At 41.1% G+C, this 26,880-nt stretch overlaps 4 protein-coding genes and 1 long non-coding RNA gene across 12 annotated transcripts in view; 2 read left to right on the top strand and 3 right to left on the bottom strand.

Moving 5' to 3' along the window:
• Positions 1-1,114: 1,114 nt before the first annotated feature.
• LOC309348325 (putative 2-ketogluconate reductase) lies at positions 1,115-9,178 on the bottom strand. 4 transcript variants are annotated; one of them, XM_081873441.1, is made up of 7 exons: positions 9,044-9,178; positions 7,809-8,009; positions 5,632-6,016; positions 4,760-4,950; positions 3,094-3,253; positions 2,348-2,444; positions 1,115-1,464 (listed from the first exon to the last, which is right to left on the bottom strand). In XM_081873441.1, the coding sequence occupies exons 2-7, from the start codon at positions 7,974-7,976 to the stop codon at positions 1,308-1,310; spliced, it is 1,158 nt and encodes a 385-aa protein (XP_081729567.1). In that variant the 5' UTR covers positions 7,977-8,009; positions 9,044-9,178; the 3' UTR covers positions 1,115-1,307. The 4 variants fall into 4 exon arrangements, with proteins under 4 accessions (XP_081729567.1, XP_081729568.1, XP_081729569.1 ...); XM_081873442.1 differs by lacking the exon at positions 9,044-9,178 and adding an exon at positions 8,229-8,534; XM_081873443.1 differs by lacking the exon at positions 7,809-8,009 and having other exon boundaries at positions 9,044-9,119.
• Positions 9,179-9,225: 47 nt separating this feature from the next.
• TXNL4A (thioredoxin like 4A) lies at positions 9,226-14,935 on the top strand. Of its 3 annotated transcripts, none has more exons than XM_081873508.1 (4): positions 9,226-9,338; positions 10,406-10,578; positions 14,219-14,322; positions 14,690-14,935. In XM_081873508.1, the coding sequence occupies exons 2-4, from the start codon at positions 10,426-10,428 to the stop codon at positions 14,859-14,861; spliced, it is 429 nt and encodes a 142-aa protein (XP_081729634.1). In that variant the 5' UTR covers positions 9,226-9,338; positions 10,406-10,425; the 3' UTR covers positions 14,862-14,935. The 3 variants fall into 3 exon arrangements, with proteins under 3 accessions (XP_081729634.1, XP_081729635.1, XP_081729636.1); XM_081873509.1 differs by lacking the exon at positions 9,226-9,338 and adding an exon at positions 9,496-9,556; XM_081873510.1 differs by lacking the exons at positions 9,226-9,338; positions 10,406-10,578 and adding an exon at positions 12,283-12,359.
• Positions 14,770-17,307, bottom strand: LOC309348363. The gene is made up of 2 exons (XR_014159351.1): positions 17,181-17,307; positions 14,770-16,874 (listed from the first exon to the last, which is right to left on the bottom strand). It is a non-coding gene; the product is annotated as an uncharacterized lncRNA (long non-coding RNA).
• A 124-nt stretch (positions 17,308-17,431) lies between these two features.
• HSBP1L1 (heat shock factor binding protein 1 like 1) lies at positions 17,432-21,741 on the bottom strand (the record flags this gene model as incomplete). The annotated part of the gene is made up of 4 exons (XM_081874995.1): positions 21,506-21,741; positions 18,988-19,054; positions 18,315-18,409; positions 17,432-17,491 (listed from the first exon to the last, which is right to left on the bottom strand). The coding sequence occupies exons 1-4, from the start codon at positions 21,548-21,550 to the stop codon at positions 17,432-17,434; spliced, it is 267 nt and encodes an 88-aa protein (XP_081731121.1). The 5' UTR covers positions 21,551-21,741.
• Positions 21,742-25,519: 3,778 nt separating this feature from the next.
• SLC66A2 (solute carrier family 66 member 2) overlaps positions 25,520-26,880 on the top strand; it is a 51,506-nt gene continuing 50,145 nt past the window's right edge. For 2 of the 3 annotated variants that reach the window (XM_081873470.1, XM_081873469.1), the window contains exon 1: positions 25,528-25,812. The gene's annotated coding sequence lies outside the window, so the exon portion shown is untranslated. Of the gene's footprint in view, positions 25,813-26,880 lie in introns of all 3 variants that reach the window. The other variant, XM_081873471.1, reaches the window with a different exon arrangement.

Genomic DNA, 26,880 nt, shown 5'->3' with positions numbered 1-26,880 from the left:
CTCAGTGCGGCCGGCCCCCCCCGCACCCCCCACACTACGCCACTGGAGGTAGGGAATGTGGTGTTGCTCAAGTTGAACTCCTCTTATATAGTGTTGGGTACAATCCAATCACTTTGCTTTAGTATGTAAAAAAAACCCAACAACCACTTTTTTGCACTCTTCTCAGTTATGCCATGAATGGATTCCGCTTTTGCTTGACATGAGACATTCAAAAGCTGGGGCAGCCAACAGTGGTCAGTAGTTTTCTTGGGAAACCAAAAATGCAAGGGGAAACAAGATGGCTACTGCAGCATATTGGGGAGTGTCATCTTCCTCATGCAAATGGCATGTGTAGGACAAGATATAACAGTGCTGTTTGGGACAGTTCACATTTTTAAGGGTACAGAAGCTGAACCTGTACATGGTATGTCCGACAGAACACCAAGCAGCCTCTTAATCAGTTGCGGTTGAATTTGGTATTGCAACTCCACTGGGTATTATGTATTATTTTACTTTTGAAAGTGACTGAGGCTGCATGCACATCCCTATTTTCTATGGCTCCAGGATGCTCCCCACTGTTGGTTTTTGGAATACAGTACCCATGACAGTCACAATTCATATCTATTTTTGTAGGATTGGGAGGTTGGTTTGGATTACAGATTTGGGTCTCCACCAAGCCTGTAGTTTCGTATCTATAAGATGGGGCATGTAGTAGAAGAAACTGCTGGATTGTTCAAACCAGTTTCTTTGTTAAGCTGATGACCTAACTGGCCCTCTTAAGCACCCTCCTTCTGCATGATGGAAGTTTGTCATGTTGCCAGAGACAACTGGGTGTGGATACTCTTCCTAATGGGGAAGCAAGATGTGCTGGAGTGTGAGCCCCTCCTTCCTATACTCAAGTTTTATATATGTGTAACTAAAACCTTATATCCTAAAGACACCAGTCTCCATTGGGTAAGCAAATGGCACCCGTGAAATCTCTCACGTGACAGAGATGTTTTCAACACTATCCTAAAGCTACTTGAAGAATCCTAGTGCTTTTCCTCAAACCAGTTTCCATTTGATTTGAAAATGTAGGCTGCAGTGAATATCTGTTTGTACAAATAAAGGGCTGGAAGAATCAGAAAGCCAGCTGTTGTGCTCGAAAGCCTTGGAGCAACATTTATTAGTTCTTTTACTTAAGAATATAATTACAGAAAATAGTTACAGTATGGGAAGCCATAAATGAAAACTACGTAGGATAAGTTTTGATTTTCATTCTCCATTGTTACTTAGCAGTTAATGTCCTTTTGCTGACCAGCCACTGATTATTAATGTTCTCCATCAAACTATTGGGGGATCACTTCACTAGGAATGGGGAGGTCATTGAGAACAGCCTGTATATTTTCCACTGCTTCTTCTGTCATCATAAGCAGGGCTTGCACAGTTGCAGTTCCAATGTGAGGAGTTATAATAACATTCTTCAGTTGCAATAATGGGTGATCCCTGCAAGGAAGCCATAACAGAAAAATCAGAAGTCATCTGGCATGGGCAGATCAAAGTAACTATATTGCTATATGACTGCACTGAAAAAGACTCCAAATTCGGGGGGGGGGGATTAATGGTAAGTTAGCTTCCACTGAGATGTCTTCTATACACTGTGTAGGTCACAATCATTAAGTGTGATATTATCTACTAAATCATTTTAGGAGCTATCCCTATGAAGATCTGCTTTTGAGTGACTGGTGCTCTGAATCAAAGTTCTCATCACCTATAAACTTGTTTGTATAGCAGTACTGTTAGATAGAAAGCTTAGAACAATGCAGTCTATGTTCTAGGCTTAGAACAAGAACTCCCCCTTACAATTCTGCTCTATTTTTGCATTTCAAATGCACGGTACAGGTTTGAGTGAAAATGAATTAAAGCAGCAAAACAAATTTTGCCGCCTACTATACAATCTGAAGGTTGTTTTGTTTCAAAGCGTTAGATGGCAAAGAAAAAGCATTTGGGACCTCGGGACAAGGGACAGATTGCTATCTCAGCCCTGAACACAAATGCTATCGTGTTGTTGTACTACAGAGCTTGTAATGGGTTATATTTAATACCTCTACCATCATGATTTCTTGTGTTACTTCAGTTTGTTTAAATCCAAATACTCTGAGACTCTGGTCAGTCAGAAGAAATGGCAAAATGAATTCAGAAGAAGGCATATTTATGACTATCCATGCACACAGGTTTCTGAACACATCAAGCATTAAGGAGGCGGCAACAGAGGCAAATCATGATCATCTATGCCTTAATGTTGAAGTTTTAGACCAATGAATAAAAATTATTCCATGTCAGGAGTAAAACAACAGCAGCAAAGGTGTGTTTTTTGGTAATATTTTACCTTGGCAATGGTTCAGGGTGAGTCACATCTAAAGCTGCAGCCTTAATAACTCCATTTTTGAGTGCTTCTACCAAGGCATCTTGATCAACTACTGCACCTGATATGGACAGAAAGTCATAAAGTAGTTCATGATAAAGACTGAAAGCTGGTTTCTTGCATTGTTCACTTGAAAAGCACAACATTGTGTCCAGTGGAGTTAATGCCTAGGTAAGTGTGCTTAGGATTGCAGCCAAAGAACACATTTTAAGGAGCTAAGGGACTCTCCACATTATCTCCCCAAACACGTTTTGATTGACCCAAAATAGTAAAAAGGCTTATGAATCCAGTCCTTAATCCATTTCCTTTGCAGCAAACCTGTTAATGTTCACCAATAAAGCCACTTCATGTGATATTGCTCTTCCATCCTTCCTTCCTTCTACATCTGGATTAGGGTGTAATGAAACCCACAGCTGTGCCAAATCCAAGGTACCCAGTGTATGTTTCTTTACCACTGAATTTCCCCCTTCTTTTTCTTGTGTACCATACTCCTGATTGCCCCCCCCCCCAATACTACTGGTTTCAAAATAATCCATATTGATTCTTGACACTGAAAACTGGTTGTTGGCCTCACCCTTTGTTAGTGCTGATGAAATGTATCACCTTTCACACAAAAGAATACAGAGAAAAGGATGGAATATAGTCAAAAATAGGTATTTGAAAAATGTATATAGCTGAAGTTTACATTTAGGTAGTCACACATCCCCTACCTCTGCAGATGTTGATGAGAGTAGCCGTGGGTTTCATCAGCTGCAGCTCTCTTTTCCCAATGAGCTTGTGTGTCTCAGGTGTCAGATTAACAACCAGCATCACAAAGTCAGACCCTTGGAGCAAGTCTTCTATGTTTCTGCAATAAGTGGCACCAACTGCCTGTTCTTCCTCTTTCCTGGAAGGAAATAAATGTGACAATTGTCACTTATACAGTGGTACCTCAGGTTAAGTACTTAATTCATTCCGGAGGTCCGTACTTAACCTGAAACTGTTCTTAACCTGAAGCACCACTTCAGCTAATGGGGCCTCCCGCTGCTGCCACGCCGCCGGAGCATGATTTCTGTTCTCATCCTGAAGCAAAGTTCTTAACCTGAAGCACTATTTCTGGGTTAGCGGAGTCTGTAACTTGAAGCATATGTAACCTGAAGCGTATGTAACCTGAGGTACCACTGTATTAGTAACTCTCGTCCCTGGAGCTGCCCGGGAGGAACAAATACTTGACAGGGGCTGGGAGCTCCTCGTGGATTCTTTCCTATGGGTAGCCAAATTTTAGGTCAAAAGGCAACATTTAAAGTCCACTGCATCCCTCCCTATTCAATGCAGCATCCATGTGAACATCAGTTTTTGCTCCTTGCATGGTGCTACACGCTTGCCTTTCAAGGCAGCCAAAGGGCATTGCTAAAAGATGCTGGCTGATCATGAGAATCTTAAAACTTGAGGAACATGGGAGCCTGCATGTGTTTTTGGCTAGCAGTGATTTTCTTAAAAAATGATTACTATCCTTTGAAAATATCTTCTAGTCTTCTAGTGCACCTCCTTGTGTGCCCTGCTTTAGGTGTTGATTGCCGATACTGGAGATAAGCAGAATTACCCTTATTTTGTATGTGTCGCTCTGCGCATGCTGCAAAAACAGATTCAAGACAAAAATCTAATAAACCCTGATTTATATATTAATTCTGAACAGGCAGGTGTGGGTGTGGGTGTGTGGTCGTTTTACAATATTGTAAGTCTGAAAATCACCATGTCTTTAAAAATCACTTGCTTTCCACTTCAGTGTTCAAAATATTAGCAAGAAGAATCACCATACACGTAGGTTTGCCATACCTCCAGAAATTCCCAGACATGTCCTCTTTTTGGGGTCCTACATGCCCATCCGGGGGTTTGTGTGTGTGTGATTTTACATTTTAAAGCAAATGTCCTGGATTTTGGTGGGCGTTCTTTTGGGGGGGGTGGCTCTGGCAACCTGGGCTCTGGTGTGGCCAGCTCAGGCTCAGCAGTGATGGAGGGGCTGGTGGGTGATTGCCCTAAGGAAGCCCAACAACTTTTTGTGTCCAGACTCTTACCTCTTGAAATATGGCAACCCCACCATACAATGACTTTTTCACTTTAATGGTAGAGATGAAAATAGTCTCAACTGAAGGAGGAATTGCTTTTGTCTCAGCCCCTTAGCCTCCATGACTACACACAGACTGACACTGTAACATGGTGCAGAGATTGGTAGTTTCGAGCAACTGCTTGCAACAGACATAGAAACCTAGATTACCAATACATTGGAAGTTAAATTACTAAGGCTGAGGTCCTGTACATGTCTACTCAGGAGTAAGCCCCACTGAGATCCATGAGACTTACTCCCATGTTAATTTTGCATGGGCTGCACTGTACAACACCTTCATCAAAGATATACCTACGGTTCCTGTTGTGATAAAGGATGTTCATGTCAAAAGCTTTTGCTCTCTTGGCTACTTTATACCCAATGCTGCCCATCCCAATGATACCAAGAGTGGCCCGGGTAACTTCTACTCCCAGCCAGTCAACCGCAAAATGTGTGGTATCTGGAGATGTTGCAATACGACAACCTAAAAAACAAAAGCAGAAGCCACGCAGCAGCGAATGAGAAACAAGAGTGTTAGTACTTACAACAGCTTTATTTCAGAAATTAGAAAACGCGCTTGCACCATTTACAATAGTTATTGAAAATCAGAAGATAGCTCTAAATGGGAGTCCCTGTAAGGCATATTTCTACTTAGAATTTGTATAAGCAGCACATAAAAATATAGGTGGGAATAAATTTAAGGAAGGTTAGCAGAATCCATCACTGTTAAATCTAGTTAAGGGATCTCGTATGGAAGGATTAGAGAAACATCTGCTCAAGAGTTTGAAGAGCTTCAACCCATCAAGGTTTAAAATGTGGAGCTAAATGGATATTGGCTCTGACTCAATTTCAGTTACAAATTAGAAGCAAGCCAAAATTTGGAGTACAGTACTCCATAATTTTCAGTTTAAAAGGTAATTTCTACTTGGTACCTGAATAGCTGGAAAAGGGAGCAAATACCTGTATTATTATTTATCACTATATCATGGGCATTATCATATAACTATTGATCAGCTGATCTAAGGACTGATTGATACTGGGAGTGGTAAACTCAAAATCTTAACATATTAGTGCAAGTTATGTCCCACAAAATCTGAAATGTGTCCACAAAATCTGAAATGTGTCCACAGCAACTTACACAAACTACAAAAGAAAATGACTTTACCTTCCACTAGTCTTCTTGCAGATGCCAGCATTAAGGCCATGCCTATGTCTGCTGTGGAGTCAGAAACAGCATGTGGGGTGTTGGTGACTTTTACTCCAAAGCTTGAAATCAGTTTCAAGTCCAAATGATTCACTCCTACCCCTGAGTTTGCTACCACCTTTAGGCTGGGCAAGCTTTCAAGAAGTTCCCGGTCAATGAGAGGTCTGCACTCAAATACAAAAATGGACTTGATCTTTTCACGAAGTTCGTCCTTGTTTCTGTGAAACTCTCTCAGGGTGATGAGATTGAAGTGTTTCTTAAGGAACTCCACATGGCTCTCCAGTACACCAAATGCGCCTCCTATTTCACAGATCAAAACACCAGGCAGTTCTTTTTCTCCCATACCCTGAAAAAAAGGGGATGATGAGAAATGTTAAACAGAAAACAGAAAACTAGGCTTTCATAAAGCCACTGGAAAATATCCAAGGATGTAAACTGGAGTCTCAGAATTCTGCATTATTCTGTATTAACAGTTAGATAGTCTCTGACAATAATTACGTTTGGTTGGGTGCTCAAAACATCTATTTCTAAAAGCGTTCCCAGGAGGACGAGCTGACTCACAGGCACTATCGGATTTCTCTTTAGAGACCTGCTTTATTTGTTTCTATTTCCTTTGTTTTAATATTGTTGTACACTACTATGGCATTTTGTGGTGTTTAGACATTTATAAAGATTTTATACATAAGAAAAAGACTATACCCAGGAGGATTTAATTTACAACAGGATTTAATTGCAACAGATGACTTTCTACATGCATATTTTCTTGCCCAGTTGTGGCAATAAGACACTACAATGTAATGATAAAGCTACATTCAACATGTAAGATGCAGAGGAAATGCTTAGTTGCTGGAGCGGAATGGGATCCTCTCTAAAAATGTCTGAGAATGCTTCATGCTGATCAAATTAGCCTTTTATCAGTTTTGATTCTGACTGTGTCAGCTTCTGTACAAAGAAATGAGCTGCAGCCAGTTATAGGACAAAAAAACTTCACAAGATTTAGCTGCTTATCTTTTAATAGAAACACCAACATCAACTAATTTTGTTCATCCTAAGAGAAGGACAGCATACACTACTTTGGATGATTTATTAGGAAAAATACCTAGTAAATTATTGTTTCCTATACAGTATTTAAATATTGCTTAAATATTAAGGCAGTAACCTTGAGGTCTTGAAAATAATAACTACAATATGCATATACAAGAAACAATGAATATGAAAAACTACAAAATGTAATATAATCGAACATAAAACAATAAAATCCTAAAGCCCTCAAAACATAGCAGCACATTAAAAAAACTTCTTAAAGAGTCAAGGAACCCTTCCATCTTCAGCCTCCCTCTTGGCAAGGCACAACTTGGGTCACAATATACAACTCTCACCCCACTAAAACATACACATCACACCCAAATTCTGCCCTATATGTATGCTTCAACCCACATAAGAGGGACCCCATTAGTTACTGCCTTCTATGATATGCTTACTAACTTCTGTCTAATATGAATAATACATTTAAGTGAAAAGGCATCATGTAACACTATGGACCCTTCCATATAATTATCAGTTGTGGTGTGTGAAGCAATGTGTTCAAATGGAAGGCTGTGGGCAGTGCTATTTTTCTAGAAAAAGAGGTGCCACAACTCACCATGAAGACTTCCCTCGTTCTCTTAGAATGGCAATGGAGCCCATCTGAGAGGTGGCGGAACAGCTGTCTTGCAGCACTGGAACAGTTTACATCTCTCTGTCCCCATATTTCACCACAGATTTTGTCAGCAGTGACTTTTGCCAAAAGGCCACTTTGATTGGCAGCAACCCCATTCCATTCCCAGGATGCAATTAAATATAGGTGGCTATAATTTGGTCCAGGGGCTACTAATGGCCGCCTAGTACAAGTACCCTCAGCTGATTCCTGCTAAGGAATAAACTCTCTGTTTTTCAGCAAGCTAGAGATAAGAAAAGTAATTCCCTCACTCAAAGCCTTAACATGCAATATAGCCACATGGGTTTATATATATTATGTGATTAGCATAAATAATCACAATAAATATATATTATGTGATTAGCATAAATAATCACAATAAGCACTTTAATCATCAACAGGAATATGTCTACAAGGCAATTTGCTTCCTCCTGGTACTAACCTTGGCCTGGTAAGCTGCTCCCCCAGTGCTGTTTTGCTCAGTTCTGTAGCTTTGCACACAGGTAATGTTTGTCTTTGCCCACTGAGACCAATGCGTGCTGGAGACTTTCACCCAGGCAGCAGCCAGCTGAACAGACTGTGCCAAGCAGAAGGCTTTAACTCTGAGCATAATCCTACATTAAACACAGTGTTTTGGGAACACCTGTCCAAGAAACAACAATTTAAATCCAAGCTAGTGTTGTGAAAATTTAGCTGATACCAAAGCAGACATTTCTGAATATAAAAAAAAGTAACAGTGCAATTATATTCTAAAAACCCTTTGTGGAGCCAGCAAAATAAATCACTCAAAATAAATGATGTTTAAAACTTTTAACAAAGATTACACCAAGATTAACAGTAGTTTCTGCTGTAACTAACTTACCAGTTTTAGTAGGGGAATGGATTAAACAATGTGTGTATCTCTTGATTCCTACAGCACACACTGTGTTTAGCACCGAGTACAGTCAGTTCTTTAACTTTGCTTTTAAGGCCCCTTAGCTGGCTTGGCTCTGCCTGAATGTGAGCTATGCACACAGCACATATGTTTCTTAGTACGTACACATTTCTAACAAGGATGTATCCCAGTCTTATACTTGGTTTCCATATATTTATTAACAGCATTTACAACCTTCTCAATTAAAAATAAATGCTCAATGTATTATCCATTAGGAGCCAAGGAAAAATTCATTACAGTATCAAACCTGGATAAAATACGCTATGTTTATTTTGCCCTGTCTACAGAGCAAAAATATGGCAGGGGGAAGCCATTATCAGCCCATGTTTTCATAGTTTACACATGGTGCTAAAATAAATGCATATCTATGTAAAAAAACAATATGTATTACAGCTGTCTAGGAGAAAGATACTTCCAAAAGGATCACGTGGTCTGAAGCTGGCAAGAGTCTTAATTGCAAGTCTCTGCCCGCAGGAGGGGGCAATGGCAAGAACTGCGGCCAGACCCGAGCAATCAATCCTAGCTCTCGATTCGCTTTTCCTTACGGGTTGGAAGAAACCATCAAAACCAAGAACTCCGCTAGACAAGCTTTCGGCGAGCAACCTTTCCCAAACGGTTGACGTCAACCCAAGGTAGCCGCCTACGTCATCCCTATGGTAGCCGCCTACGCGGGCTTCATAGCTGTCAGAACCACTCTCTTCTACGCAACAGGTACTCGTTTTACCAGAACGGTTCCCCCTTACCTCTCTTTCCTTTTGCAATGGACTCGTCCCCATCGCTCAGGCGTCGATGGTAGAGCAGCCGTTCTACTTCCGTCGCGAAATGAACCTCTCCGGAAGTGGCGAAACAAAAAGCGGGCAAACGGCTTCAGTTGCCCTCGCGGAGCTAAGCGTAGCACTGCATTAGGCGGCGCTTACCCGTCCCCACCCCCCACCCCGCCCGGCCTCTGAGTTCGGCGGCCGCCGGTCGTCGCGAGCGCGCACGTGTCCTTCGAGGCGACTGCGGGGAGCCGTTGCAGCCGTTATTCCTTTGCGTTCGGTGAGTGGCTGTTATCTGGCGGGCTGGAGTCCGCGGGCGGGTGAATGGTCGGGAGACGGAGGAGTTCAGCAGCGTTAGGAGGGCCGCAATTATATTGTGTGTGTGTGTGTGTGAGAGAGAGAGAGAGAGAGAGAGAGAGAGAGAGCTGTGAGTATATAAAACCTGAACAGACAGGAGAGCAGCTGGAATATGAGGGAAGAGGACTTCACTAAGAGGATGTAAGATAAAATGGTTTCAAAAGGCCTGGGCATATGATAGGCACTTCACCTAGGAGGAGATCAGGGGATGTCAGGGGAAGGTGTTACAGATCCAGGGCAAAAAACACGAAAATGCCCTTATCCCAGGGTAACTGAAGGGTTAGCCTTCAAATTAAGGGCCATTTAAAAATGATATTGATATTTGGGGTCTATCATATGGTCCTGTCTATCTTTTTGGTTCCAGGTCATTTAGAGCAGGCAAACTCCCAAGAGACTGTGATCCACTCACAGCATCAAAAAAACACACACACACAAAAAAAAACACACACACACTGGCAGTGATGTACCCTTTTTTAAAAAATTAAAAATCGCTAGGTGTCCAAAGATTGACCAGGATCAGGATTGACCAGGAACACCCCCGTGATCAACCAGTAGATTGCATTCGACCTGTTGGACATGCCTGATTTAGAACTTAGCATTAACCTTTAATCGTGCCCTTGTTTTCTCTTGGCTGATCCCAGCCAGACCCCAAAGTCACCTGTAAGTTCTTCTGTTCCTTCCTTTTGGAGAGAACAATCTGAACTTATTACCAACTGTCATGGACCAGAAGAATTGACTTCCCCCATCAACACATCCCTAATTATGTCCCATAATTGACTATGCAGTCTGCTGTGGTAGCTTAACCTTGGCTGGAATAACGGGGTAAACTAATTATATAACAATTTGCTTGCCTTACACAAGAATTCACTTCGTGAGTTTACCAGTCAAAATCTAACAAATTGCTTTGTCTTGAATCAAACCTTTTTCTGTAACATTGAGCACAGTGAACCTGAACTGTAAATTATTGTCTTGTTCTGTTTTCTCCCACAGGTCTTACACATATTTTGAAAATGTCGTATATGCTTCCACATTTACACAATGGCTGGCAAGTAGACCAGGCCATTCTTTCAGAAGAAGACCGTGTGGTGGTCATTCGTTTTGGGCATGACTGGGATCCAACATGTATGAAAATGGACGAAGTTTTATATAGTATTGCTGAGAAGGTACTGTATTTCATTTTTATTGATATTGTATTATATCCATTTAATCCATATTTATATATTAAACCAAGAACATATATGAGAAAACATGCCAATTATTTTGTTTACATTTTTATCTGAGAAGGAACAACTGAAATGCATGGTTTTAATGTAAAATATTTTTTTCAGTAAAGGTTGCACACATCCAGAGTCATGTGAGTAGGCTTCCTCTTGTATCATGAGACTTCCTCTCTGTAGCACTCCTGAAACCTGCCTGAGGGTCTTCCAACCCCCTGGAGCACAATTTTGTGGGAGCGGTACAAGGGAGGGGAGCAAAGGAAAGTTCATATTATGCTATAATAATGAATTATATTGGTTCTTGCCAGAATACAAAAGTTACTGACTTTCCTAAACTTGTAATCTTTGTGGTTGCAAAGAATGAAATTGAATTGGAATCACAAGGCAAAGTTCTTGTATTTCTTCAATGTTATATTGCCATTCGTTTGATTGTTTTATGCAGTTGTGGTCCTTTAATTTTGTTTGTTAACTGTTTCTTACTGTAGGGTAATTGTTTCCAAATCAGCTTTTCTACTGAAAAACTTTACCCGGCTTCCTCAACCTCAGCCCTTCAGAAGTTTTGAGACTACAATTCCCATCATCCCTGACCCCTGGTCCTGCTAGCTAGGGATCATGGGAGTTGTAGGCCTAAAAACATTTGGAAGGCTGAGGTTGAGGAAGCTTGCTCTTTACTTATCTGCTGCAGCACTCCTGCATTATTGAAGAAAGTTCTAGGGGTTTAACTACCTCATGTAGTTAAAGCCTTGGATAAGCATTTCAGACCTGATTATTGCATCATGTTAATTGAAATTATATCCTAGAATGGAACCCTAATTTTCCCACAGCTTTGTATCAGAGAGGAAGATTGATAGGGATTTGCAAGCCATAGTTTAGGGTAGACCTAATGCCGATCTTAATATTCATCTAACCTGTTTATCATTAAAAATGATCCCAGAATGGTTTACAATATACAAAATAAATACACCATTCACAATGAAATCATTTTCATAAAACAAATTACTAAAAATTCTTAATCATTTGCAACAGATTGATAAGTCACTGAGAGCAGGCTACACAACTGTATACCAGTTTAGCAAAGAACCTGGGCGAATAGGTATGTTTTTAACTGATGCTGAAAATCTATCAGTTTCAGCACCAGTTGGATCTGGGAAAGAAGGGCATTCCACAATTTGGGTGCTGATATTAAGAATGCCTTCAAGCCCCCGATAAGCTTCCAGGAACCTCTGCATTATTGGAACATAGTTTGAAAAACAGTGTTCTATACCACTGTAAAGAATTTACCGGTACTTAGATAGGTGGTAGATGAGGGAGGTTTGGCATATATTTTAAAGCAGCAAATATGCTAAAGGTAGTTGCAGAAGTTTTGGGGGCTGAAATAAAATAGGACTCTGTCACATGAAGGGCAGTCACGCATGCGCAGAAGTGCTACATCACGCTTTGCACATGCACAGAAGTGCTGAATCGGAACCCACACGTGCGCAGACACGCTGCTGCGGGTTGCAAATGTGCATCCCGCACGGATCACGTTCGCAACCCGAGCGTCCACTGTAGCTGAAAAACTAGTAACTTGGCAAGCATATTGGCACTTAAATTTTACGTGGGGGGAAAAGAACAATGTAACTTTGTATTTGAACATCTCCCTCTGCAGAAATAGCAGATTAAAGAGGGTGATCCTTCCTCATCTTCTTGCTTACAAGTCCTGTTCGGATATCACTGCTGTACAAAGAGTGAGTAATCAGTTGTACTGCATATTTACACTAGAACAATCATGCAAACCTATTGTTATGCTACAGTTTTATTCTGCACTGGGAGAAAATTTAGTTGACAGTGAGCACTGAAGTTTCCAGTTTCCATGCTGGTCACTTTCTTAGATAGAATTTCCAGCAAGTGCAGCTTGTTCTTCCACTGTTTATGCTCCTTCTCTGATACACTATGCATAATTTCCAATATAACCATGCAGTTCTGGGGTGTAAAAGTTAAAAACAGTGACTTCCTGTCAGGTCCAGCAAAACAAAAACTTTGCCAATATGTGCCGCTAAAGAAAAAGGCTTTTAAGAATATTTTAAACAGTCATAGATTCCCCCAAAGGACCCTTAGAACTAGTTTGTCAAAGGAGCTGAGAGCTGCTAGACCCCTATTCCCTCACAAAGCTACAATTCCCATAGTCCCCGGGAGATGGATTGATTGTAAAACCACTTTGGAAAATACTGTTTTGTAAGCGGAATGGGGTCTCTCTGTCTCTAGCATTCAAAATAAAAAATGAACTCCTTGGCATAATGAGACATTTTATTTCCTGGTCTTTGAGCATTGAAAGTTTGTCATGTTTTAGGGTTTTAATACTAACACAAGGGTCAAATATTTTTAAATTTTCAGAATTCTCAATAAGTCTTGTAGGAGGGTTATAAGTGCCTTAAGAAACATATATTCCACTGTATTAAAAATAGATACTTATGCACAGGTTCTTACAGGTTTATGTGTATATTAGTGTGTTGCAAAGGTTTTCAACCTTTTTGGGTCCACAGCTCCCTTTACCAACAACATTCTTTCTGTGGCCCCCCCGTGAGGCTCAGGAGCCCAGTTATGTCACCCCTTTCCTGCAGAGCTGGCAGCCCCTCACCCCTTTTTGTATCCAGTCCTGACATCCAATGAAATATGGATGTGTTTACAGGGTGTGTCTAATATAGGAGAGGTAAACAGGAACTGAGCAGAAACAGCAAAGTTTCTTGTATTGTGAATTTTGAAGGGATATTTACTGAGACTTTTTGTGGGTCTTATAGGAGATACTGGTGGGTACACTGTGGCCCACAGGCACCACACTGGCGACCCTGACCTTCTTGTTTTTCCTCCTTCCCAAATCTTTTATATGCTAGTAAAATATGTCTGAAGTGTTAAACTCATTGGCAATTGCAGAACAGTGTAGTTTTAAAAATTAAGCTGTTTCAATCATCACTGCCACAGTATCTGTATGACCTATTGCATTGGGTGGGAGCTGTAAACTAATGAAGATTATGTGCAAATTAATACTGAACAACTGTAATAGCTTGAGATTTCCTAAAGCTTGCAGAAGAACAATCGTTGAATTCTGGCCGCTACTGGGTATAAGTGCAAATGGATTGGACCTGAACATAAATATAAAACTGTATTCTGTGTTTCAGTTCTTGTTATGTGTGTCTTTCGTTTTGAAACAAAATGGGAAACACCTGTATCCTTTGGTAAGCAAATCCCAGTGAGCATGTTTCTCTGTAAACATCAATACAGTGGAACCTCGGGTTGCGAATATGATCCATGCGGGAGGCACGTTCACAACCCACAGCGTTCGCAACCCACAGCGCCCCGTCATTGCACGTGTGGGTCGCGATTTGGTGCTTATGCACATGCACAAAGCGTGATTTAGCACTTCGCATGCACGAGTGCCAAAACCCAGAAGTAACCCGGTCCAGTACTTCCGGGTCCAGCCCTGTGGACAACCCAAAATTGTGTAACCTGAAGCGTCTAACCCGAGGTACCACTGTACTGTGAAGCTATTTTGCTTACAATTAATGTTTTAGAACATAGTATGTTCTAAACACACATTCCTCTCCCATAGGTGAAAAATTTTGCTGTTATTTATCTTGTGGATATCACCGAAGTACCAGACTTCAACAAGATGTATGAACTGTACGATCCCTGTACAGTCATGTTTTTCTTCAGGTATACTATAACTTGTATATTATCAGTGATAAGTGTTTTCTAGGCTTTCTCTAATTTTTGACCGAATCTGTTTATTTGTGTCATGTAGTGCAACTAAATAAGCTGCAGAATAGAGTAACTTTATTGATGTCTGTAATACTACAAATTTCTGTTGAATACCACTGGTACAGCACTGGATACAACCCCATTAATCTAATCTAGTTTTAGTATAAAGGAAATATACATTAAAGTAAATCACTCCATCCTGCCCAAATGTAGATGGAGATAGGGAGGCGTATATATTGCAGAACATGGGGGCTACATGAAATACTATGTAACTATAATATATTAATAATATCCTTCCCCATTTTTCTTTCCTTTCTTAAAGAAACAAGCACATAATGATTGATTTAGGCACTGGTAACAACAACAAAATTAACTGGGCAATGGAGGACAAACAAGAGATGATTGACATCATAGAAACAGTTTATAGAGGAGCACGTAAAGGTAGAGGTCTTGTTGTATCACCCAAGGACTACTCAACCAAATACAGATATTGATCATTTTATCATTTTACTACAAGTCTACTTCTGGAGCTTCGTAAACTCAAACTTTGTATAAAGTGTTCTTGCTTTCGTCTCCATTGTGAATATATTTTTGAATTTATGTAAATATGTTATCTTATTTTTTATGCAAAAAAAATCTTACTTGATTTTAGAAATAAAGTATGTCTTTTACACATAAAGTGTTTTGAATCTTACATTTTTCAGAATATTTTTATAAAACTATTATTTTCTATAGGAATGGATTGAGCTATGTCCAGTTGAAACATAACAAATGCCTCTAGACAACATAAACCATATTTCATCAGAATATAAAAATACAGTACAGTGGTACCTTGGTACTTCAAGGGCTTGGCTCCCGAATGCTGCAAACCCAGAAGTAAGTGTTCCGGTTTGTGGGCGTTTTTTGGAAGCCTAACATCCAACGCGGCTTCCGATTGAGTGCAGGAAGCTTCTGCAGCTAATTGGAAGCCGCACCTTGGTTTCTGAACCGTTTTGGGAGTCAAACAGACTCTCAGAACAAATTAAGTTCGAAAACCAAGGTACCACTGTATAAGTCCCACAAGGCACATTTTTTGTGATTGGCTTGGATCCAAATACTGTTCTCCTATCACCAGATGGCTAGGGTTGGTGGACAGGGGGTGTGGAGGTCTGTAGATAGGAGGGATAGGAATGAATTATCCCTCTCGTGTGAGCAAGTAGAAAGTGTCTTACAGAGCAGGAATTTTAGATTCAAGCAATTGTTTAAGGCTCACCTTTAGAATCTGGAAATCTAAAGTGTCATGGATACCAGAAAACATGCATAGCACCAACTGATACAAATCACTGTAATATTAAGTAATCATTGTAATAAGGGAATTCAGTCAGTGTTTTATGTGTTCCACTTTCAGAGCCTAAAGCAGTTCCAGTATAGATTTTTTAAGAAATTTGGAAGGCAGACAGTATCCATTGCTGGCCAAAAAGAAATACATGTCCCAGGATGTCTTTGAAGAAAAAAGGCAACTTTCCTCCCTTCTTTTATTTCCTCCCCTCTTAGCATAATTATGCTATGTTTTTAAAAAGGTAAAGGGACGCGGGTGGTGCTGTGGTCTAAACCACTGAGCCTCTTCGGCTTGATTATTATGAAGTCAGCCGTTCAAATCTGTGCGATGGGGTGAGCTCCCGTTGCTCTGTACCAGCTTTGCCAAACTAGCAGCTCGAAAGCATACTAGTGGAAATAAATAGGTACCACTGTGACGGCAAACTAAACGACATTTTCATGCACTCTGGCTTCCGTCACAGTGTTCCGTTGCACCAGAGGTGGTTTAGTCATACTGGCCACATGACCCAGAAAGCTGTCTGGACAAACACTGGCTCCCTCGGCCTGAAGTGAGATGAGCGCCACACCACATAGTCAAGTTTGACTGGACTTACCTGTCCAGGAGTCCATTAGCTTTACTTACTACAGTTTTAATGAAAGGAGATATATAGGAATTTCTTTCAAAAAGAAAGATTTTGTTTGGCCTCTACACACAAATATTTTGTAGAAACAAAACTAAAACACTATAATTCAGCAGTGGCAATTCCTTATTTGTTTCAAAAGTATCCTCTCAGTTAAAAATTTATATTAATAATTTTGGGGCTGCTCAGACTCAGGGGGCCCTAATTCTGTGCGTATCTATAAACCTGCCACTGGTTCCTAGGCTTATTTTTGTAATTCACATAATTAATGGTGTTACAAGTTGACATGGGCTTGTGTGCTTCTGGGTTACAGTTCTTACATAATTAAGACACCTAATATCTTGAATTTATCCTGAGAATTAAAATCAATTTAGTTCTGGCCGGTCTGTGCTCCAGTGGCATGCAGTGGTCAGAGTTCAAAACATACAACTCATACAGGTACTAGTCAGCCAATGAGGTGGGGGGGGAGGGAACATAGGAGAATGCAAACTTCTGAACTTTTTCCCAGTTGTGTTAGTCTTAGTATAGTCTCTTCTCATCTGGTGCTCATAACATTTATCCCTGTATGATCTACCAAGATGAAAAGTAGGGTTGTTGAGCTTTATTTAGTTTTGCCCAAAGTTGTTGAGCAACAAAACTGGCACAGCGGACAACCCTAGGGAAAGATAAGAACCCGTGGGCAAAAATACAATAGAAACTTACATGAACATAATCTGTGTTTGTTTATATTATGCTTCACTGTTACAGTAAACTAGGTTTCAGTGTTTGTTGGGGTGATTCTAATGTTAGACACACAGGTAAACTTAAGTAGTCCACCGATCTCAAGGATGAATAATGACTTTGACTCGTGCGAAAGTGTTTAAAAGCAAATTATACCTTCATTAGAGAAATAATGAATGCAAGTGACTTTACATGTTCTGCTTGATTTTTCTTCCGCTATAGCCATACAGTTATTCAGTTCCAAGCGTAGGTTTTTTGTCGTTTTCATGTCTCCCTCTTCAGTGCTGTACAAAATTAATATTAGCACAAGGCTTGAGTTAAAATTAGGAAAATGAAACCATCAGGCCTGAATTTGGCCTCTAAATAGACTTTCATTATCACATTACACATTTACATATTCTTCTAATTTATAATGAAAAGAATGCCATTGAATGAGTAGACACATTTTTCTGGTGAATTTTTTTGTACTAGAACAATATAATGTCAGAATATTCTTATGACCGAATATTTAGCTATGCTAAACAGGCATCTGCTATGCCATTCTTCTGCAACATGCTGCATCTACTTAATTTTAGTTTCCATAAACTATCTGTAACTGTATGTCTTCCCTACTCAGTTGAGTGTTATCTGTCTTGCAGAAACTCACCTACATTTGCATTGTAATTAAACTACTATGCATTCATACCTTCTTTTCCACACCCAAGCACTTTTGAGTACTCAGTTGTTGAATACACTCTTAAAATAACTGCTTCTCTCATTGGCTTGAGTTAACTTCTACCTCTATTAGCCTGTCCATGCTTTAATGTTAGCAAAGGGGGATTTCCCTCACTTTCCATTGTTAGGAGATGCTAATTTGGTAATGACATGGAAGAGCCTTCTCTGTGAAGCGCAGTCCTACACTCAGGATTTTTGACATGTACGAGCTAAATAAAATGTACTAGTTTGCTCAGGTACTTTAAATTTTGTTTGTAAAAAATGTATTCATGACTTCAATATTTTTTTAATGATTTAGCCTTCTCTGTTGAGCTATTTGCTGGTCTTTTTAAGAAAGAAAAAGGTTTTGTTTTGAAAAGGATTTTATCAATAAATCTGTATCATTCAAGGGTGGCTATTAATCTTCATCCAATGAATGAATGAATGAATCAATCAATCAATCAATGTAATGTATTACTGCAGCCCAAACAAAAAGAACACTGAGAGTGTTTTCGTCTGAACTGGTGTTTCAAAAATATTATACTCACAGACAGATGACTATCAATACCACATTATTTAACATAACCAGAATCTTACCGTTAGTTCTTCACAGGTGTTTTCTATCCCAGCTTGTGCCATTAGTCCAGTAACATGCTTCTCTAAATCATCTATGCGCTCGCCCATTTCATCTGGTAATAAAAGGTTAAAGAGCATTGTGGTTGTTTTCTTTGTCTTTAGTAATCAAGCAGTGGAAAGACAGATTGCCCTTTCACCAGGTATAGTCTAATGCTCAGTGACATGAAACTGAAGGACATGCCAGTCAAGAGTGGTTTTGACTGAGAAAACAGGCTACAATCCTATATGCATGCTCGGTGAATTCAATGGAACTTACTTCTGTGTAGGCATAAGATTTTTGTTTTAAAGGCATTGGTCAGTATAAATGACTGGTATAGCTTCTCTATGGCCCTTTAATGGCCCTTGGAGGACTGAACTAATAAATGAGAGCTACTGGGCTCCCTTATGTATTTGCATAAGATTTATTGGATTCCCATCACTGATTGCTGTTCCAGGCAATTAGTACAATTTCTTTTTAGCAATTCTTATTACAATATATTTGAATGTATTTTTATCCAACTTTTAGAATCATAAGCAGTTATTTTGAAAAAAAAATTGGTAATTATAAATCAAGCAGGTTACATAAATGGCTTCAAAAGTGTGATCAATTGGCAGAATTTGTGATTAGTTTTAGAAAATAAACTGAAAAGGATATTTCTTAGAAGTAATTTGTCCGCCAGTGCTTGAAAGTTTTCCTGTAACTGTTGTAGTAGATTTTCTGCCTGGAAAAAAAGATACGGTTAGCAAAATGTGTTTATGCTGTTGGAAAATGAGTCCATCAATTTGCTGTAATAAAATGGCATAAAAATAGTCGGCTTGGATTTTGTACACTGGGATAGGAAATGCTAGCTACGTATTAAGGCTGACTAAAGGAAGGTACATATTGTAAAATGCATGTAAGAAACAAAGGAGAACAGCAATTTTGAACATTGGCAGAGGTTTGCATAAAGTACCTTCATACAATGGAATATTTTAGGGCTCCACATCCTTTATCTCTCTCACATGTCAGCTGAGGAATGGAAGAGGGAAAAGGTTGAGTACAGTGAGAAGGAAAGAATCCTGAAAGAAAAAAGTGGGTGTTTTAAACAAGTGCAGATATCTAGTAAAGTAGGAATGGAGGGACCCATGGGTGTAGCCAGGGGGAGCAGCTGCCCCCCCCTAAATCAAGTAAATAAATAAAAATACTTAACTGACCAATTGCATCGCAGATAACTCGGTTCTGCCCCCCAACACAATGTGTGCCCCCTCCTAAAATAAACCCTAGCTATGCCCATGGCTCAGGGACCAAGGAAAATTGTGGTTTAAAACAACAGTACAGTAGATGTCTAGATAAAGTAAGGATAGAGGGACTCAGAGGAAAAGTAAGATTATGAATGGAAGAGCACAGTCCTATGGTCACTGAGAAGCTTTCTTAAGGGCAAAGGATATTGTAGATGCCTCAGTATGAATGTGGAGAGAGAATTTCATTCTTGGAGACCTCTTTGTTGTGGCCACAGAGGTTACAGCTCTGCAGCACCAGTGCTCTGATGCAAGATAGTTCATTCTCTGGGGGAGGGCAGATTGAATGAGGCATTGGATCCAAAGTTTCCATTTCCTGGATAGACCATCCAAATTAGAAGAAAAGTACACCAGCCCTGGAGCTGGTGTAGGGAATTTGTCCCATGGGACTCAATAGGAGCAAAACTGAAAACCAAATGAAACAAAAAACAAGAACACTGGAATTGTTGGGAAAGAAAACTGAATGACAAGCCCAGTGGGACTCAGACACAGTGCTTCTTCCACCATTAAATCTGCCCACCCATCACAATGAGATTGCTCTGCCTATCTGTTTCAACAACATATTTTTTCTGTGTAACATTTCTGTTTATGTGTGAATGTTACTAACATGCTCAGGGGTGGGGGCAGAAATGATTGCATAAGTGCTTGGCACACCAAGAATTTATATTTGACATGGAAGCTGTAATTATCAATGTGTAATTTAAAAAGAACAATGAAGCTCAAAGATGAATCCATTATTCATGCTATTGGGAAATGAGAATCTTGTAAGCAGAGTGTGCAACAACCATGTATTGTAAAGTTAGTATCTCTGTACCTGTCAGCATCCTAAAAATAGAAAACATGCCCATATCCAGCTGAGAGAGGATGATTGTATTGTATATACTTTAAAAGTTACATTTACTCTACCAATTGTGATTAAGATATATAGAATTCAAGTAGGCACACTTCCCCTTGTGGCTTTTGTTACTTATAACAAATATGAATTTCTGTGTATGAACAGTGAAACTATGGGTTGGTGGCTATTAGTACAGCAACCTTTTGTTGATTAATTAGTTAATGCAATATAGCAGTCTCATCAACTAAAAAGCTACAGTGATAAGATTATTGCACTGTTAATAATTTTTTGAAATGCAATACAAGTCCTCATTGCCTCTGCAGCTCATGTGTACATCATCTAAGTCTAAGATGAGAACAAACTGTTTCTCCCTTTAAAGCCGCTTTGTCTTGTATGCTGATTTGGGCAGACAGACGAGAACCGATTTGACTAAAACTCATTATTAATCAGCTAAGATTTCTTTGTGTGGCACAACCTATATGACACGCCTGTGAAGTATGAAAATGAAACAGGGGCAAGGATTAATTACTAAATTGAAAGTATCGTTTTAAGACTCCTGCACTTATCTGAATATTTCACGTTTATTATCTCCTGGTTAGGACTGTGATACGAATTAAAAGTATATAGTCTCATTGCCTGGAGTAAAGGCAAAGTTGAAAGTGGTATTAACTACCAGAGTGGCAACATAGGACGTGACACCTTCAGTTAAGAGGAATAACCGTGTCGTCGAAGTCCCTTCTATTTCCCTTCTATTTCCCTTCTATTTCTGCCCTCTCTGCCTTCAGCTACTTTTTTCTGAGGGGCAAGAACACCCCCCCCCCAATATGGACCGCCTTCCCTGCGGCTCCAAGTTGGCGAAATCTTCGACGGCTGGATTTCTCCCTGACCCGCTAGAAGTAGTACCCCATTTCCCACGCCCCATTTATTGCCAAAAGAGCGACGAGACCCGTCCCCTCACTCCACGCAGCGACACATGTCGTGAGGGAGGCGCAGCCTTCGGGCTAAAACCCACGCAGCCCAAAGAGGCGCCGCCAAGTGCGAGGCAGCGTCCAGCACTCACGAACTGAGAGAGCTCCCTGGCGCTCTGAGGGTCGTTGTCCGCCATCCTGTCCTCCTCTTCCTCCCTCGCTGTGGTGGCGCCGCCGCGGCCTCGTCCCTCGCCTTCCCGCTCTTCCCTCCTCAAACGGCCGCTGGTTGGCAGGCCAGTGGGAGAAGCGGGAGGCGGCGGCGCGCGCCTTCAGCTCCGCGCCTGCGCGGCGACGGGGTAGGGGTGGCCGTTGAGCCTGGACGCCTCCGCCCCCGTAGCGTCCCGCCCGCGTGCCTTGTCGCCAGGCGGCAGCCGTTGGGGGAAGGCCGCGCTTAGTTCCCCCGCCAACTGCCAACTTCCAACGTTCAAGGCACAGCTTGGATGTTTCAACGCATAGTACAAGTTGAGGGATGTATTCATGCAGTGTGGTTTTTTCCCCCCTTTAAAAATGTTTAGGGGTACTCTCATTTTCCTACTCATATTGAAATACTGCCCCTCAATAAGGCCAAACTTAGATTCACACAATGTTTAGGGGTATGTGTCCCCCCCCCCAGAAAAAATATCACTGTATTAATGTATATAGTATTCTCTCTCTAGTGGCTCTGAACATAAATCCCCTCCCTCCATCAAATATAGTAAAAACAACAAGAAAGGACTTTTCTATTAAAAGGGGAAAAAAATACCTTTTAATTCATAAGTGCATAACATCAAGAAAACAAGGGAGAGGAGACACAATCCTGGTAAGTATGGCCATTTCATCATTATTTAGGTTTCTGTATGTCCCACTGTAGATGTGCACCATGTATGTCCCAGGCGAACCGAGGATCAAAGACCCAGTTTGGCATCCATTTGCACACACACACACACACACACACACACACACACACACACACACACAGGGAGGCTGGGAGCCTCAATGGCGCCCCTCAGTTTCAATATCTAGCTGTCATCTGGCAGGGAAAGGAGACTATGCTAGAGAAAACAAGTTAAAAGCCCTGCTGGACTGGCAGAACTGGTTTCACAGTTCTTGAGATGCTGACCATAATATTTGAAAGGAAACACAGGCCACATACCTCCGTGGAGTTGTCAATGAGGAATTCTTTAAAGGAGGAGTGTCTGGCAACCATAATTAAGGTTGAAACATACTCTCAAATGTTCCTACTCACTCTTGAGTACACAGATGGCTTGCATTTGCTGAGAAAATATGTGTGAGAGACTGGCAGAACAAGTTATACTAGTACTGTAGATTGTGACTGCTTTTCTTTGAGCTTTCTGGGAGTCATCCAAAAAAACGATAAACAGATAACCTGACTGAATATATCCGTATTTACAAAGATTACAAAGATTATTATTAAAAAGATTCTTATTGATGATTACATGCGAATGTGTTGTTTAAACTTTATCATATTAATCTCAACTGCATTTCTAGATTCATTATGAACTGTAAATGTTTCCATGTCATAAATGGCAACTGTGGGGAGGAAAAATTACTTGTCCAGTGCCACACAGAACACCATAGCTCAGCTAGGGAGCCCCATACGTTGCTGAGCCACAGACCAAATACTGCCATTTTCTTCTTAATATGATTTGTGTTTTATTTTGGAGTATGCTGGGCAGTATAATTATAAAGTCCCCTGTCCATGTTGGTTAGATGTGACAAAAGATAAGGGGGAAAGCTGAGGATTGGCAATTGAGATGTGAGAACCGAAGATGGCATCCAATAATAATGGAAGGATAGGTGAGATGGGAATGTGATTGAAGATGGAATGGTATTTCTCTTCCCACAGTTTCTTCATGGTGGGGCAGGGGCTGCAGCTTTCCAAAAGCCTTTGGCCCCTTGGCTAGTGTCAGAGGCCACTGTGTGCTTCCTCCAGCTCTACAGATTGTATCAATCTGCAAAAATAATTGTAGGTGAAAGGCTGGCAGGAATACTTGTGGTTAAATTAGGCTTGAGGGGAAATGCTGGATGTGTGCCATTTGATAATGAAGAGGGTGGGATATCTTAGTAAAAAAGAAAAGAAAAGAAATTGAGGAATGAAGCCTGCTGCATTGCCAAAGGTTAATTTCTTCATAATAATAATAAGAATTTATTATTTATACCCTGCCCATCTGGCTGAGTTTCCTCAGCAACTCTGGGCGGCTCCCAATCGAGTGTTAAAAACAATACAACATTAAATATTAAAAACTTCCCTAAAGAAGGCTGCCTTCAGGTGTCTTTTAAAAATAGGATAGCTGCTTATTTCCTTGATATCTGACGGGAGGGTGTTCCACAGGGCGGGTGCCACTACTGAGAAGGCCCTCTGCCTGGTTCCCTGTAACCTCACTTCTCACAATGAGGGAACCGCCAGAAGGCCCTCGGTGCTGGATCTCAGTGTCTGGGCTGAACGATGGGGGTTCATCTCCTGCCTTTCTCTCCTGCAGATAATCAGTTCCAGCAGGACATTGTTTCCTTGTTCATGCACGGTTTGATAAAAGAAAATAAAGGGAGGTAGACTGTTTTGTGTGACTGGTTGAAGCTAGCTTCCATCATAGCCATTAAAAAGAACTGCATGGGATTCATTATAGTCAGGCTGTGATATGAGCAAGTGTGTGCTAGAACAAGATGCATGATGACTGCCACATGAGATGTGTGACCTCTAGCAACTGTGAAGTATATGCTGTTACTTAAGCTGACATAGAAAAGCTATTTATGGAACAAAGGTTTCTCTGACCCTTTGACAGTAATTTAGCTTATAACTGAGATGCATGAAATATCACAGATCACTTTAAAATAAAATAAAAAGCACATTCTAGATCATTTTCAGGTGTCTGGTATTACTTTGCTATCAATATATCAGCAACATATTTCTTATATATATTTACTGAGTTGCATGAGAGACCCTCGTGGTCTGTTCCAACTCTACAATTCAATGATTTTATGTTTTGCTGCCCCAGCTCAAGGCTGATGTAGCAGAGGAGCCTGTCTCAAGCCTCCAATCTTTAAATGTAGCAGTTTAGGTTTCAGCTGATCCATGGCTGGTCCTGCTCCACTATCTGCAACACTCCAGTTTTGTGGTCTTATACTGACTATCATTAGCAGAACTTCCATCACCAGTTGCTTCCTAGCCATCCATACTTTTACTAAGTGCTTCAGGAGCCCCCACAGTAGCAGAGGTTTTTGGAGGGGTGCCTCTGTACAGCCATATCACTACTATTAACATAAAGGTTGTTATCCCATTGAACCGTGTTCTTCTTGGGATTGTACTGTAGCCTGAATTTTCTTTGGGAGCTGGAACCTCCTTTTTAGATATGACCATTTCAGCAACCATGTGAGAATAGAGTATACATGCACACAAAACAGTAACTGTGAAGTAATCTCTGAGGAATATCAGTAGCACTCCAGAGCTTTACATTTCCTACAAGGACTTAGAACAACACCTGGGGGACCACTAGTTCCCCAATCCCCAGCCCTGTTTTAGAGAGCTGGTTTTATTGACGTTTTGGCATTTAAAACTCTGAATTCTGCTTTGGTTAAAAGCAACCTTGAATATAAAAAAGGGAATAAATACTACTACTAATAACGGAAGTCAATTATCCATCGGTTCACTGCTTCAAAGGTCATCACAAGTCCTGTTCGAGGCAAGAATTTACATAAAGTGCATAAAAAATTGATAATTGATTGGTGGAACGGACCAGCAATTACTTTTTACCAATAGTTAAAAATAGCAAGTTCTCTGCTGTTGCTTTGGCGAGGATGACGTCATTTGAAAAGCCTTTTAGAAACACCTTCCTTGATGCTGCTCTGCCAAAAAACACTTTTTTCCTCTCCCCATATCTTGGGGAAAGCAATCCCACCAAGCACACTCCAGTATTCGCATGGCAGAGAGACTGGGGCAGAAAAAAAAAAGGTACCCGTTCTTAAAAAGACAAATAAACTGGGACGTCGCTTCCTCTTGCCCGCTTCTCCAAATCGTCGCGGACGCGTCTCTCGCTAGGACCCAGGAGTCGCGGGGCCGGGAGCGCGGGGCGGTTCCTTCCATTGACGGAGGCGCTGCTGGCTGTCGTGACGTCACATAGGCAGGGCCGATTCCCTCGCTGCCCAGCGCTTCTGCTTATTGTCGCCAACCGCTCAGAAAGAGCAGCGGCAAAAAAGAAGCTGCACGGCGGTGGCGGCGCGAGCTGCTGCATCTGGGGAGGCGTCGCGGGCCGGGGGCCGGAAGAGTGGCGCGGGGCGGGGGGGGGGAGGAGGAAGGTCGGTGGCCGGCGGCGCTGCTCCCTCAGGCACCCGCAGGAAGAGGAGGAGATGCGCGGGTTTCGGTGCGAGGGGCCCTCGGCGGCGTAAGTGTTCCTGATAAGGCGAGGTGAGATGGAGGCTGCGAGAGGTCACGTCCCAGAGCACTTTCTGGCTGTTGGGCAGCTCGCGCAGAGCTCCTTTTGCTTTTTGAGGCGGGGGCGGGGAGAGTTTGGGAGAGTTGCTAGGATGAGTATGAGGGAAGTCGAAGGTGGAACGGTGGCTTTGTGCTAGAGCAGGAGGCTGCCATTCAAAAGGCAGGCATCAGTCACGTCGGGATAAGCGAATTATGTCTCTCTCCAAAAAGTTCCCCTTCCTTTCCCGAACTGTTTTAAGGCTCTTCCTGTGAAGGCTGCGGCCAGTTCCCCCAAAGCCTGCCTGTCCTCTGGAGGCTGAGATGGCTCAGCTGTGCGGGAGTCTCAGTCATTTAATTTCGCAGCAGTTCACAGTTGATCATGCAGGCTCAGTAGGATGCGTATATGGGAAGTCTGCAAAGTTTCCTCAAAAATAGAATGTAGAAGAGCTGTCACAGCTATTCCTGTGCATCTTAGTCTAGCCATCCTCGGTAGCACTTGACATGCCTTTTTCATTTCCTTCATCTGGTTTCTCTTTTTACTATAACTTCTTTGGGATCCTCTCTTCTCTCTCTCTTTTTGGGTTTTTTGTTAGAGCCGTCACTTCCCTTTCCTTTCTCTATAGTCTTTACACCATACAAGCAGTTAGTGGGGTAATAAGATTTCAAAGAGATATATTTCACTGATTAATTGGTTAGATATTTGATTTCATGTGACTTTTCAGAAAGTGCTCCCAGTTGATTGGGCAGCAGATTTTAATTGATTTAAAATAAAAAAATCAACTAGTTATAAAAGTGCAGCTGTCAAGTGTTGTCTTCTAACAGAAATACCCTCTTCTCACACACACACAGGAGGAAATGCCTCTGCAAAGATTATAGCAGCAGTGATATGTATATATAGTCTAAAAACATTTTCCAATTGAGCTGATTTTACTCATGGTTGAATAGTGCAGGTCATAACAATAATTTATGGCAAAAATCCAGTGAAATGACCTGACAAGCATTCTCTTACAACCTGAAAATGTATTGAGCCATTCACAAGATGCTTTCCACATAGGTTGTGTC

This window comes from Podarcis erhardii (assembly GCF_964252035.2).
Source record: "Podarcis erhardii genome assembly, chromosome: 8".
Classification (NCBI taxonomy): Eukaryota; Metazoa; Chordata; class Lepidosauria; order Squamata; family Lacertidae; genus Podarcis; species Podarcis erhardii.
The sequence above is the reverse complement of the archived record's forward strand: the minus strand, read 5'-3'. Positions and strand labels throughout refer to the sequence as shown.

Bases quoted from the DNA above. Each gene is read 5' to 3' on its own strand.
- TXNL4A (XM_081873508.1), top strand. From the start codon at position 10,426: ATGTCGTATATGCTTCCACATTTACACAATGGCTGGCAAGTAGACCAG. The intron at 10,579-14,218 runs GTACTGTATTTC...CCTCTCCCATAG, and splicing joins TATATAGTATTGCTGAGAAG to GTGAAAAATTTTGCTGTTAT. The intron at 14,323-14,689 runs GTATACTATAAC...CCTTTCTTAAAG, and splicing joins ACAGTCATGTTTTTCTTCAG to AAACAAGCACATAATGATTG.
- LOC309348325 (XM_081873441.1), bottom strand. From the start codon at position 7,976: ATGCTCAGAGTTAAAGCCTTCTGCTTGGCACAGTCTGTTCAGCTGGCT. The intron at 3,254-4,759 runs GTTGTACAGTGC...GAGGAAGAACAG, and splicing joins GGTATATCTTTGATGAAGGT to GCAGTTGGTGCCACTTATTG. The intron at 1,465-2,347 runs GTAAAATATTAC...GCTTCCTTGCAG, and splicing joins CACCCTGAACCATTGCCAAG to GGATCACCCATTATTGCAAC.